General features: G+C 35.6%; 1 protein-coding gene across 1 annotated transcript in view; it reads right to left on the reverse strand.

The window, feature by feature from the left end:
- Positions 1-636: 636 nt before the first annotated feature.
- AKAP11 (A-kinase anchoring protein 11) overlaps positions 637-14,104 on the reverse strand; it is a gene marked incomplete at both ends in the record, with an annotated part of 29,289 nt that continues 15,821 nt past the window's right edge. The window contains 5 exons of the mRNA XM_084235693.1: positions 637-777; positions 2,716-2,876; positions 5,956-6,002; positions 6,783-6,866; positions 10,826-10,981. Of these exons, the coding sequence (XP_084091819.1) occupies positions 637-777; positions 2,716-2,876; positions 5,956-6,002; positions 6,783-6,866; positions 10,826-10,981 (589 nt within the window). The remainder of the gene's footprint in view (positions 778-2,715; positions 2,877-5,955; positions 6,003-6,782; positions 6,867-10,825; positions 10,982-14,104) is intronic.

Consider the following 14,104-nt stretch of genomic DNA (forward strand, 5'->3'; position numbering starts at 1 on the left):
CAACACTGGCAAATAATGTCTTTTTAGGAAAGACTGGGGAAAGTATCATTTGTGGTATTTATATAAATCTGCTTCTAAAAAATTAAATGGTTTGGGAAGTCAAAAGGCTACCAATAGCTGAGCTATTTAAAAATAAAAACAACTGACCTTAAAAGTAAGACCAAAAAAACTATCAGAAAAAAAGTTAACTTCAATGCTGTTTTTTAATGTCAAATTAGTGATTAACAGGATATCATTTGTTTGCAAAGAAGCAAAATTATTAACTATCCCTGGAACCTATCCTCAGTCACCTCAGTGCAGTTCCCAGCAGCACTATTCAAATGCAGAAAAGAACACCATCAGTCAATGTCCCTGAAAACCTCATGGTCACGCCCTCCTTCATACACATGTTCTTAGGATCTTAACACAGGACACAAGTGTACAGAAGGATAAACAAAGAAAATTATTTTGACAGAGATTACAAAAGTGTGCACTATATACACTGCGTGATGACACAATGCACTTCAAAAGCTGTATTTACTTTCCTCCCAATTCATTTTAAATGTTAATACTCACTATTCAAAGTGTTCCCTATCCATCTTTATCTTTCTTTCTTCCCATCCCCCCAAACAATAAGATACTGGACTGGAGTTGGTTCTATGCATTTTCCAAGAGCCAGTCAAATAGTGACTTGCACCTCTCCTCACTGGAAGTTTTCTCCATCACTTCATAGTATTTCAGCACAGCCTGGAGGAGGTCGCCCACTTTCCATCCTTTTTCTTGTAACTGCTTTGAAAGCTAGTAAGAAAAACATCAAGTCAAACATTAACAAAGTAAAATTTTTAACAATAAGGTTTTCATTTTCATTTTTCATATCAGATAAACTAAGACCTACTGTTTGCAATTAAAGTTGCCCAATTATAATAAGGTCTTCTTCCCAAAACCACAACCAATTTTCTTTTCTGCCCTTTGTAAATACATCTCCTCCACAGAATGACACTTTGGGGATGGCTGAAGACAGAACTCCACAAACTTCACCCAGAGACCTATCTGTGTGGGAGTATAGAGGTTAAATTTCTACAGGAAATTCTTAACTAAATACATCTGCCACACCCTCAGTTAGAATCATAAAACAATAAAGCCAATGTCAAGCTTAATAAAAGGATGTGGTTTGTCTTCCACAACATACAGTGTGGTTTTTTTTCTGGAATATATACTCTACCCTCAATGGAAACTTGGCTTTCTTAAATTAAGAAATGCTAATGTTTCAACAAAAATGTAACCAAAAAAGTAAGTAACTGTGGGTTTAAATAATTACTATATAATTACCAATCAGAACATATCTTCATGTTTTTCTATTAAGTACAACAACCACAATCAATATCAGAACTTTTTTATCACACCAAAAGGAAAAAACCCTACCCATTAGTAACCAGTGGCACTTCTCTCTCCTCAATGCCCTCAACTCTAGGGAATTACAAATCTGTTTTCAGTCTCTACATTTGTTTCTTCTGGCCATTTCAGGAATCATGAAATATATGGTCTTCAGTCACGTGTTTCTTTCATTTAACATAATGATTACAAAGTTCAATGTATAGCATGAATGTACTTCATACCCTTTTTGACAGATAATATAGCCAACTGCATGGACATACCACTTTCCTGACCCATTGAGAAGTGCCACGACGTTCTCCTGTGTGACAGGAAGATGAGGTTCCTATAACAGGCACCATCAGATTCAGCTCTGCCTGAGGCTGTTCTTCACCCTCAGTTTATCCAAGTCTACATGACAAATGTGTGCTTCCCTGAGGTCAGTTCTCACTCTCTGCCTCCTCTTCTTATCTCTACCTTCCCCTTGACAATTTTTTCCCTGAACATCCCTTCCTATATTATTTTTCCTTCTGTCCCAAACAGAAACCTCAACTGGGAAAATCTGGAAAGTCTAAGTAAAAACAAACAATAAACTAAAAATTACTTTCACACTACGCCTCTTTTACATACTTCTTTCAACAATATCTTCATAAATTCAGAACCAGAAATCAAAACTAACTAGACTGCCGTTTTGTTGGCTATACATTGTTTTTCACCCTCTAATAAGATTAAGCCAAAGTTTTAATAAGAAAATTCTGGGACAAAGACCTAAGATTGGAAACTGACAATTCTGACTAATCAGGTGAGCTTTCAATAAAAGTAACAATTAGTGAATCAAATCTGAATGTTTTATTATTAGGAGCCTATGAAATATTCAAAGTGGCCTATTATCTCTTATTAGATGTCTAAACTTTCATTAGCGTTTGATTATGCTAGCTTCTCATACTAATGAAACTGGATTAACAGAGACATACTAATTACTAGGTACAATTATGAATCAATTAATACAAAAAATAACTCAGTATTTTCATACAAACACTTATACATGACACCTAATTTTGAAAACTTAGTATGTGACAAGCACCAGATCACATTTTTTCCCCACAGTATTACATTTAATCCTCACAAGCCTCTGTAAAGTAGATTCTATACTCATTTTCACAGTGCAGATAAAGAAACTGGCTGGCGAACCTGCCCAAAGTTGCACTCCTGGAGAGTGGCAGAGCTGACAGCCTAGCCCAACTATTGGACCCTCACCTAACCATTTAACTACTCTGTTATCAATGGGCATCTAAGTAGGTCAACTGCATGGTACAGAATATCACAAATGTATCCTCACAACCATCCTCTAAGACAGGTACTTACTAGTATAAACTCTTTCTTTGCAGAGTCATGAAAATAAAGTTCTGCAACTTCAGCCTCAGAGGCAATGAGCCACTGAAGAATGATCCTTAGTTGGGGGTCCACTGTGCACGGCTCCATGTCAATATTTGTAATTAGTAGAGTCTTCCCATCTTGCTCCAAACCTATATTTAAATTTAAACAATATGATGTAAAATTCATGAGCTCTCAACACTCTGGTCTCTTAAGGACATACAGACATTTTCCATTTCTTTAGAATCCAATGCATGCTGGGGGGAAAAAAAATCCAACTTTTCTTCACCATACTACAATATCAACTAAGACATTTCTTTGAAAGGACAAACTAATGCTAGAACAAAAGATTAAGTTTGATCACCTACTAAGAAAACAAATGCAGAACATATGCCATTAATTTGTGTCAAAAAATGACACATATTTATGGATCTCAGGATGCATAAGGAAGCTTTCCTAACTAAGAAAAATAACAGTAGCAACAAACACTTCATATGCTCCAAGCTCTTTGTACATATATAAACTCCTCTCATTCCCACCACCACGCTGTGCGCTAGCAACTATCATCATCTCTATTTCACAGGCAAGGGATCTGAAGCAGAGAGAGATCTAGCATCTTGCAGCAGGGAAGTAGCTCAATCCGGATATGAACACAGGGAGAATAAAATGTCAAATCAACTACATATACCCAAAAGCCAGGCCAGGGAATTTTCTGGTGCATCCCTATTATAATTAAGATGTTGCACTCAACTTTATTTTCTTTTTATGAAAATTACATTTTCAACATAAAGAATCCATGTTGACTGCAAAACTAAGGACCTGTGGCTCAAGGTCATGTGTTGAACACTCCTGATTAATGATGGCTGAGCAGTATGCGGTGCTGAAACTTGAGTCCTCCCACACAGGGGGAAGCAGTGGGACATGGCGGCAGACATCACACCAATTTGTACCAGTGAAAGAAATTTCCTGATGGATGTTCCTAATTAATTTTAACAGTTTGCAGAGCATTCCAGACCACTACTAATCATTTTTAGGATTTGTGTTGGCCCTAATTGTTAATGTAAAAAAATCTGTCCATGGGGCCTCCCCTGGTGGCGCAGGCGGTTGAGCGCCACGCTGTGAAGCTGTCCGCAGCCTCTGCAGTGCCAGGTTCAATCCCAGCCGGCTGGCGAGGGTCCCACATGGTGTCTCAGACCTCTCCTGTCTCGCCCGCTGCTCCCCTCAGCAGTGTATTTCGTCAGTCTGCCTGTTCTGTTCCCTCACTGTCTCTGGTGAATACTCTCACCCTCCCGCGCATCTGGCCTGTACCCCAGTTCTTGTGTAAATGAATAAATAAATCTTTTTAAAAAATAAATAAATAAAAACAGGCAAAAAGACTTTAAAAAAAATCTGTCCATGTTATTCTCTTAAATCAAATGCATTTTCTTTTCCCTCCTCTCTTCCCACTGATTCCCATTCAAAAATGGTTCTGGTACACCATGGTACCAGAATGCCTTGGCCATTTTGTAAATCCTGCAAGGGCCATGGAGTTAGAAACAAAGCACGCATGCTTTTTTGTTCAGGACTCTAAGGACAGAACTCCTGGTTGCCTGGTCTAAGTGACCTTTTATATCACTAATACTAGTAAAAAAGAGAAAGGCAAAACCTGCAACTACAAGCAGCAACAAAATAAGCTCTGTTACTTTAGGGTTTCCATAATTTTCTCCTTCTATCAATTCACATCAATTTTCCTCCTAATTTATCAGTTTCAGTTTCTATTTAACAAATTTAATAGTTGGCACAGTTTTCTATATAATGAGATGACTATAATCTCAAAAGCTGAGTAATGACATAGCTACATATATTTAATCTATGATTTCTATGTACTCACAGAACTCTAAAGACAGTTAATGTCATTTCTTAACAAAGTGGAGTAATAACTAGTTCATTAGAGAAAAGACTTACTACATATATTTGTGCCATGTAGAACATTTAGAATAACTTTGTTCACAAGTAATAGGGGAAAGGACACTACTTTTCTAGACAAAGTCAACAGTTTTATACTCAGCAAAAATATGACAAATATTAACTCAGCAAATAACTGAAAATATTGCCCTACCTCTACCTTTATATCCAATAAGGGAAAATTTACTTCTAGGAACCCAATAAGAAGAACGTCTACAAAGCAGAAGGATTATAAGCAAAAACATGATAACCTTAGATCTGAGGACTTCAGGCTGAAAATAGGCACATGGTTTTCCTAAGCAAGAAGAACATAACTGGTATTGATAAAACTGACTGCAAACTCAAGTGTCATAAAGTACACTTCAAGAAACTGTTTTGGCAATTTTCTCATTTTGGCCACTTCTAAAGAAATAATAACCAAAAACTCACTGACTCAGAAACAATATTACAAATAGTATAAATACGTTTTTGTGTGCCACTCTACAGAAGACATTACTGGTATTTTCATAATTAAAACAGAATTTTGAAAAAAATTCTACAACCATTCAGATACAACAAAAACTCAACTTCAATGTGAAGTTTCTGAATTCACTCGTATATTCAAATACATTTTGAATTAAGGATTGCTAGTTGCAGTCCAGAATTCAATGACCAGTATCTCTAATATTTACATATTTGAAACCATATTCAGTAAAGGAAGAAATGAAAACTTTCTTCAAATGTGTGAGCATGTGAGTGTAGGACTGGAGTTAGGGGACAGAAGAATTGATTTGAAAGTATCTTTTGTTTTAATCGATCGATTGGTCTGTTGGAAAAGTCATCATGCACTTATGCTTGAAAAACAGAAAATATATGTCATGACTTTTCAGACAACCCAATATTTAAGACTGACATTGAACACTAATTCTAAAAGTTACTGGTTTAGTGGGACAATGCACTGATATGTGCCATAATTATATGAAACTATAATACAAGGATTTTACATTTTGAAAATACAGAGAGAGATTATCATAAATTCTCAAATAACTGAATAATTCCTTTAAGGCAGTTCAATCTTTACGCCAATTCTTTTAAGACAGTTCAATCTTTAGTTTACCAATCAAATATTACAAACTGCTCAACACAGGACACAACACTGGATAAATCAGTTCAAGAATACCCTGATTTGGAATGTAAATACCCTGATCTAGCTGATGAAAATGAGCAAATACAAAACATTAAGGACTCTTCTACAGAAGGTTAAGCAAAAAACATGCAAACACTATGAAAAACAAATTGTCAATTTACCTTCTCCATCATCCTCATCCTCTTCATCTTTATCATCAGGCTCATCACTTTTCCAATAAAATGGCAGAAGCAGTTAAAAAAAAAAGCTTTAATTAATAACAGAATAAACCCGATTCTTAAAATGTTGTAAAGAATGATGTTACAATATGACATGGCATTTAAAAAGAGGAGAAATGACAATCAAAAAGGAAGCTTTGCTTCTCACACCATTTCATGTTAAAGTTAAAAAATTGCAAATGATGCCTAAAAGTTTCTTATCAATAACCAAATGCTCTATCTGACCATGACATATAGACAGCCAAGTAATTTCACAATAAAAATTAATTTAAAATAATTTAAAGTCAAAATATTCTAATTGGGTTTTGATAATACAGCATTCGATATCACAGAATGCCATGAAGAATTACTTATTAATGCTTCTATTGACATTTATACAGTTTTAACATAGTAAAATTTTTTTTCCTAATATATGGACTAGAAATACATACAAAAACAAAAAAGCAAAAAAACAAAAACAAAAACAAAACCAGAAATCCTGTAGGAAGCAAGCTCTTTTTAAATGAAACAATCATTGGTAGAATGAAAAACAGCAAGCGGAGCAACACATGCATAAAAGTAACACATTTTGCAAGTAGATGTCAGTCATATCTTAGCATAATTGAATTTTTTCATTAGATGTAAACTGATCAAGCAGAATCATGTCAAAAATGTAGGAGAAAAGCAAGTTGATACATATTGGCACTGTAATCCACATTCTTTTACAAATATGACATCATGCATTAGTGGTGAAAGACTCATCAGTTTTTAAGTTTCTGGACTGGACCAACCTGTCTGATGTTGGAAAGGATAAATTGTCCTCATACAAATCTCCTTCTAAACCAAGACTGCTCCAGCTACTGCTGTTACCATTACTGCCAGAGGAAGAAAAGAACAGAGCTGAACTAGAAAATGAATAATAAAAAAAGATCTTGGTTTTCCTTGGTACAGCTTCTCTCAGTGATAAGTGTGGATGTTCTGAAGCTGCCACCACGGGGTGGCGCACCCACAGCATTGGAGACCATCACAGCTACTATGAAAGGTATCTGACAGCTTTGGAGACCTGAGAATTTTGTTTTGTTTTTTTAACTTCATCATGAAAATTATTCTAAATTTATATTTATTTTACAGATTAAGGCAACAGAATGACTTTTGTGACAGCAAATGAATGCATGAAATAAAAACTTTCACAATGAAATAGTCTCTGGCAAATCTTGCAAAATAATTTGTGAAAAGCCAATACCTTCCGTCTGGATAAAGTTTTAAAAAAAGAAAGACAGGTTAACATGGTCTCAGGCTCTCAGTCTTCAAGATAGTGAGAACAGTGATGACCTGGGTTGAGGGCAGTGGGAAATGGAAAATAGGATTGAAAGCACAGTCCCAAATAGACCCTAAAAGTCCAAATAGGCCTTTCTAACTACTTGCAGAGAGATTTTCTGGCTTTAAAATATTCTTATTATGTCAATGACCATCATTTCATGTATTACGAATAATTTAGCATGAGACAAGCTACATACATTTTCTCCAGAATATTGAATAGCCAAGGCTTACTCAATATTACACTTGTCTGGTTGGCCAGTCACTAATGCCATACAGGTAACTACTGATACTATCCTAACCAAAAGGAAAAAGTAACTATATTCTAAAACTGAGGCAAAACAATAAAAAAAAAAAGCAACTGTGTTAGAAACAAAATTCAATTTTCAGAATAAAACCTAAAACATGCAATTTTTAAAAATTCTGATAATTAGTAAGCATGTTAGTTTGCAGTGATAAGTGGCTATATTTTCCAGTATTAGGCTAGATAACTATAAAAACTGATTTTTGGTCCTAAAAAATGAATTAACATAAAATCATTTTACATGCATCGGTAAATGTTGACAAGGTTACCAAAAAGGGATGATTTAAAAGTTGTAAATAACTTCTAAATAATTTACATATTTAAATTATTCGAACACTTACAAGCTGTCACAAACCATAATTTATTAGTAAGTTACAAATGAGCAGTTTCTCAATATATGTTAAAAAAAATAGCCCTATTATAAAACCATTAGAACAACCAATTTTGCCCATCTCATCTACTGTGAAACCAAAATGAGAATATGTGAACTAGAGAATGGTCAAACACCATAAGCCAAGGACAAAAATAAGAGACCTGAAACATTACATTTATTTATACTAGTAATTAATAAAGGGGGGGAAATGAGAAAATTAAAATTCTTACCCATATCCTAGTCACAAGAGTGAATCCTCCATTTAATTAACTATAAGAATCCATTACCTAAGTATTAGGTGAACATGAAAAGAAATAACAGCTAGAAATATAAAGACTAAAATTCAAACTCCCTCTGTCTAATCTCACTTCATTCACCTTCTTCTGTGTCCCTCAAAACTGGGTCAGATTTGAAGTCAGTTATTTATGAAATGCTACTTCTACTAGGGTGATCATGTAATTTTCCATCTAACCAGGACACTTGGAAATGAAAGAAATCACAATAACCAGATCAGAACAGCAGAAGTAAATCAGATGTCCAGAACAAAGTGAGAGAGGTAATGATGAGACTATGTTAACCCAACATAAAACAAAACTTAATTTCTTTGTGTAATAGTGTTCATACTTCATTCTTGAACACTGTCCTGCCTTTATCACTTTCTGTTCTAACTGGTCAATTTCTATGACTACAAACTAGTGTTAGTCAAGGACTAAAATTCTGTCTCAAGGTTTTTGGCCCTAAGAAGAGAATGTCAACTCTAACATGTCTTATAAAAATTATTTCAAAAATTCTGTAAGTTCAGCCCCATCTCTTACCTAATCTAATACATAACTTCTAAGAAATCCATAAACTCCCAAGTCATACTTGAGACTCACATTCACAGAGCAATTCTCCTGCCTGATCAAATACTTAAACATTCCTCTTAAACACTTGTGAAAATGTGATGTTATTTGTTCTTTTTAACTGTGCCCCACTATTGAACCTACTAGAGTGAAAAGTACAAGGTCTGTCCAAGCCACTGAAGTCTCTTATCACCTACCTTGAACTCTGTACCAGAAAATTACAGTTCCTGTATCAGACATCATCAAAAAACAAAATATAAAGTCATGTATCTTAAATGTGGTCTCCAAATCACCTGCATTAATGTCATCTGAGGAGCATGACATCCATGTAGATTTTGGGGATCCTCCAATGATCTAATAAATCAGCCTCTGGGAGGCGAGGCTCTGGAAAATGTATAACCAACAAGCACACCACCAACCATGGATGAGCCCCACTGACTTTTACTTTGTGCCTGAACCTGAATTCCATATATCATCATTAATTCTCATTCAGACTGGGTAAATTAAAGCCACAGGTATTTTTCTGACAAAATGTTATCAAGCCAGGGTTACCCTATCCTGAATTCAAGTAAGTCATTTTGTGGTGCTAAATGTTAAAACAGAATCTGATTTGGTCTTTTTGAACCTTGGTTCTGTTAATGAAATTGTCTTTTCTTCTCTCTTTTGCTAAAGAGAACAGAACCAAGGACAGAGCCTGGTCACGTGTCCAATGTTCGACGTGTCCATTTCTCAATTTAATTAAATAACACTGCACAGAGTTGTTCAACAGGCCACAGTCCTGCCACTAGCCTCTAGCCCTAGTTCTCCCATTGTAACACCATTTCCTAAGCAACAATGTCAACCATTACTGAAATTTTAGAAGCCTGTGTTTCTCAAAGATGAGAGAATGTAAGTGCTACTATTCTATTCTAGATGAAGTTATGGGAAAGGGTCAAATTATGATTTGTAATATTACCCTCACTGTCCGCTGTCAGTTTTAAAGACTGCCCCTTTCGGATGTAGATTTTAAGAAAGATTGGTGGTTTACATAGCATTTTAAGAGGCTATGACAAAATAGATGCTTTATAAAAATATTAAAGCCTACTAGTCAAGCCAAGCATCAAACAAAATACTCTGAAATGATGCGCTCTAACAGGTAAAAAGTCGTTTCCTTTCCTTATCTCCTCCTCCAACAGTCTTCTAACTCCCTCCCCCCTCCTCCCTTCCTCATAAGTCAATTCCAAGGGCTCTACTCAGTTGAAGCCTCAAGAGTCCTTTCCACATACATCCAAAACTGGAAGTATGTATGCTGAGAAACTTTTTGTCTTCTTAGATTCAGGTATGCATGTATTCATTATTTCCAATTATCAGTTAATGTGGATAAAGATTTATGGAACTGTACAAGTTAGTCAGGAATGTCTTTAGAGAGTTAAGAATATAAGAATCAAATGTATCATGATTAATAAAATATTCCGAAGACTATGAACAAAATCAAGAAAAGTTATGCATGAAATATGTGCCTTCTGCTGCAAAAAAAAAAAACCCTATTTTATACAGTTTCCATCACTCAAATATAAATGTTCCAGGTTATTTATTCCTGCATAGCAGGACAATTAAGAAATCCCTCTTCAAAAGAAATATCACTTTAATATCAGGAAAATTACAGGGCTATTTTGATACCTTTTCCTCTAAATATAAATTAAATTTTAAAAAAAAGTACCTTCTTTAAAGTGAGAAAAAAACTCTTTCCTCAAATTTCATGAAAAGTCCAGGTATTTAAATGTATGCAATACTTTTTGACTTTTAGCACATCCAAAGAAAATCAGTTCAGCTAAATTACCATATATAACAAATGTCAGAAACCACTAGAAACAGATTGTGAATAAAAAAATACATTTTGAAAATAATGGCAGCTTCTCAAATTTGGTATTTAAAAACAATGCTTAATGTAAGTTTATAACTCACTTCTGAAGCATGAGGGGGACTAAACAATATAATTACATGCAGTATCTTTATTACCTTTCACTCAGATGATGAAAACTGCTGCTTTCATCCTGGTGTTCATCTTCAAAACTTAAATTAGACCAGCTACCAGTGCTGTCATCACCAATACTGAGGTTCATCTGCTGACTTCCAAGCGACTCAGGTGACTGGAAGTCTTCTGTTCCTTTTGGACTAAAAAAGAAAGGCAAAAAATTCAACTGGAGAGCATCAGACTCTGAGGTGTAACTATCTGATAATAAAGATGACAAGAACAAAAAGGATACACAGAGTTAAGCCAGTGGCCCATCTAATGTTTGTGTCATCTAAAAAGTAGACTTTATGGAGGAGCATATTAATTTTAAAGTTAACAGAAACACCCTCAGCACCCTATCTTAATCTTTAGCCTGTTATGCAACCCACCCCAAGAGCATCATTTATCTAAATACCACTATGGAGCACAAGTTCCTAAGTTTACCATCTGCTTTGTAAGATAGTACTTTTTTTTTTAATATTTATTTATTTATTTATACAAGCACTGGGTACAGTCAGAAGCACGGGAGGGTGAGAGAATTCACCAGAACCAGAGTAGGGAACAGAACAGGCAGACTGACGAAATACACTGCTGAGGGGAGCAGTGGGCACAGCAGAAGAGGTCTGTCGCACCATGTGGGACCGTCGCCGGCGGCCGGGGATCGAACCGGCGCTGCAGAGGCTGCGGGCAGCTTCACAGCCCAGCGCTCAACCGCTGCGCCACCAGGAGAGGCCCAAGATAGTACTTTTATCTGTATTAAAAGAAACCTTTCTGGCTTTAAGAATTAAAAAAAAAAGGAATTCTAGTACATAGGCAAACTAAACCATATCTGTTCAAGATTTTGAGCATGAATCATAACCTTTCTCATTTTTTTTCCAGTGAAGACACATATTTTAATTCCATCTTTGCAAGAAAGTCCATTCACTCTTCAATTATCGTAATGTTGCCTCTACTTTTTATTTTCAGCATAGCAGTTTAAAGTGACATTTTAAACATGAAGACAGAAAATTTTAGTTTTCTGTTTTGTATCATCTAAAAGGGAGACTTTGCAGAAGCATATTAATTTTAAAGTTAATGGAGATACCACCAGTACCGCAAACTTATCTTTAGCCTGTTATGCTTAATGTAAATTGTCATTGTGTGTCACTCATCTAAATACCATTACGGAACACAAGTTTCTAAGTGATGAGAGTGGCCTCTCACCAATGAGAATAAGAATCCAAATGCTCATAGTATATCATCTGTCTCCTCCACCCTTTCTCCTGCTACCCTCCCTGGCTCACTCCATTTCACCCACACAAGCCTCTCTGCTGATTTACCAGTAGGGACAGGTCCACCCTCCCATTGCCCAGTGACTATTCTCTCTGCACCCATGGCTCTTTGCTCAAATGTTACTCTGTCAGAGTTATCCTTCTCATTATCCATTCAAATTTGCAAACCATCCCCCCTCTGACAGCTCGCACCACCCTCACCACTCTCCAGCCCCCTTCCTTACTATAGTTTCCCTCCAAAATACTTATCACCACATGACAGACTATACCACAATACAAGCACCAAGAGAACACGATTGTCTGCTTCACTTCTATAATCCTAGTGCCTAGAATAGGAACCTGACCCGCCCCCGTTTTTTTTTTTTTTTTTTTGGACTCTTTTCAGTTTGTAATTAAGGTATAGCAACCAGAATTACACTGGCTATCCAGCGACAGGCACACTATATAATTTTGAACCATAATAGAGTACAATGTTGTTGTTGTTCTTTTTTTTTAACCTGTAATGTGTCACAAGCTAATGCTTTTGGGCTATAAATGACCATTAAGTGGGTTTCAGGGAAGTTTTTAACAACTGCTAGGTTATTTTGGCTCAGAAATAGCAGCTCAGAATATAATTTAGATGTTTTGCTTTCCCCAAAATGCCCCATCATATAATTCCCCATTTGACAATCATGTACCTCTCTTCTGTATATCACAGCTTTGTGAAATATTTATGGTTATTTTCATGAATCAAACATAAGAAAAGGGAACACTAGCAAGTAAATCAAATAATACCTTTAAAAATAATCTATTTGAGTGAATCCCTCCTTAAAGATTGAGACACAAACCATTTTAACTTTAGAAATAGAAAATGGAAAAAAAAATAACATTATATGTATTAGTCAACTTTTAATAGTCAGCACTTAAAGAATCCTAGCACAATTATTAAGAAATAAAAAGAGGAAAAGAAATACCAAGTAATATTCTGTTGGTCTGGATAACAACTTGAAATTAGACAGCAATGCCTTACAGAAAGAACTTCTGGGGGTCTATCTATCTACTCACCCAATACTAAGAAGGAAAAGTGAAAATACTGAGGAAACTGAGAGCAAAGACCTCACTAGGCTTTGGAGGGTTATGAGGAGAGGCTCTTTTCTTTCCATGAGACTGAGATGAAAGAGACAGTTCAAAGAGTATGAGGCTGTTTTTTGTTTTGTTTTAAGTTGCTTCAATTATAGATAGGCCTAGCCCATATGTACATTTATTAACTACTCATCATATGCCTATCATTATATTAGGAATTAATGTATAGTTATGGGTCTACAGCAAAGGTTCTCAAATTTTTTCTGTGAAGAGCCAGACAATTAAACATTTAGGCAACACCAACTACAAGGTCTCTGCATGAAACAGCCATACACAATACATACATGAGGAAGCACAGCTGTGTTCCAATAAAACTTTACTCATGAACAATGAAACAGAATTTCATATAATGTTCACATGCCACAAAATAATACTCTTCATTTTTCTTCAAGACACTTAAAAAATGTAAAAAAAAAACATTCTTAGCTCACAGAACCATACAAAAACAAGCAGTGGGTCAGATATGGCCTATGGGTTGTAGAGTTTACCAATCCCTGGTCTGGGACATATGAAGCTGCTGATTATAGCAAATTGAGAACCTCCCCTCATTCACCAGAGATTAGATAGCATCTCTCATCACAAGAGGATGCTGCAGAATCACTGGATTCAAAGGTCCTGCCCAAACTGCATCTTCTTATTTTATGGAGGCTAAGTAAAGAGGCAGTTCTCATCACTGCTTTGATAAAAGCTACCAGAAAATCTGAGGTATCATGTGCCTCAATTGAATTTCACTTCAATTCAAAGCTATTATTTCTCTATTTGGTGGAAATGACAAATATAACCATACAAACTAGTAACACAAGTTGGTCCTGATGTTCTCCCAGAGAGAAAGTTAAAATGAAAATTTTAACTAAGGTGTTAGAATCACCAAACACAAGACAGATACTGAAG

This window comes from Talpa europaea (assembly GCF_964194135.1).
Source record: "Talpa europaea genome assembly, chromosome: 6".
In the NCBI taxonomy this organism is placed as follows: domain Eukaryota; kingdom Metazoa; phylum Chordata; class Mammalia; order Eulipotyphla; family Talpidae; genus Talpa; species Talpa europaea.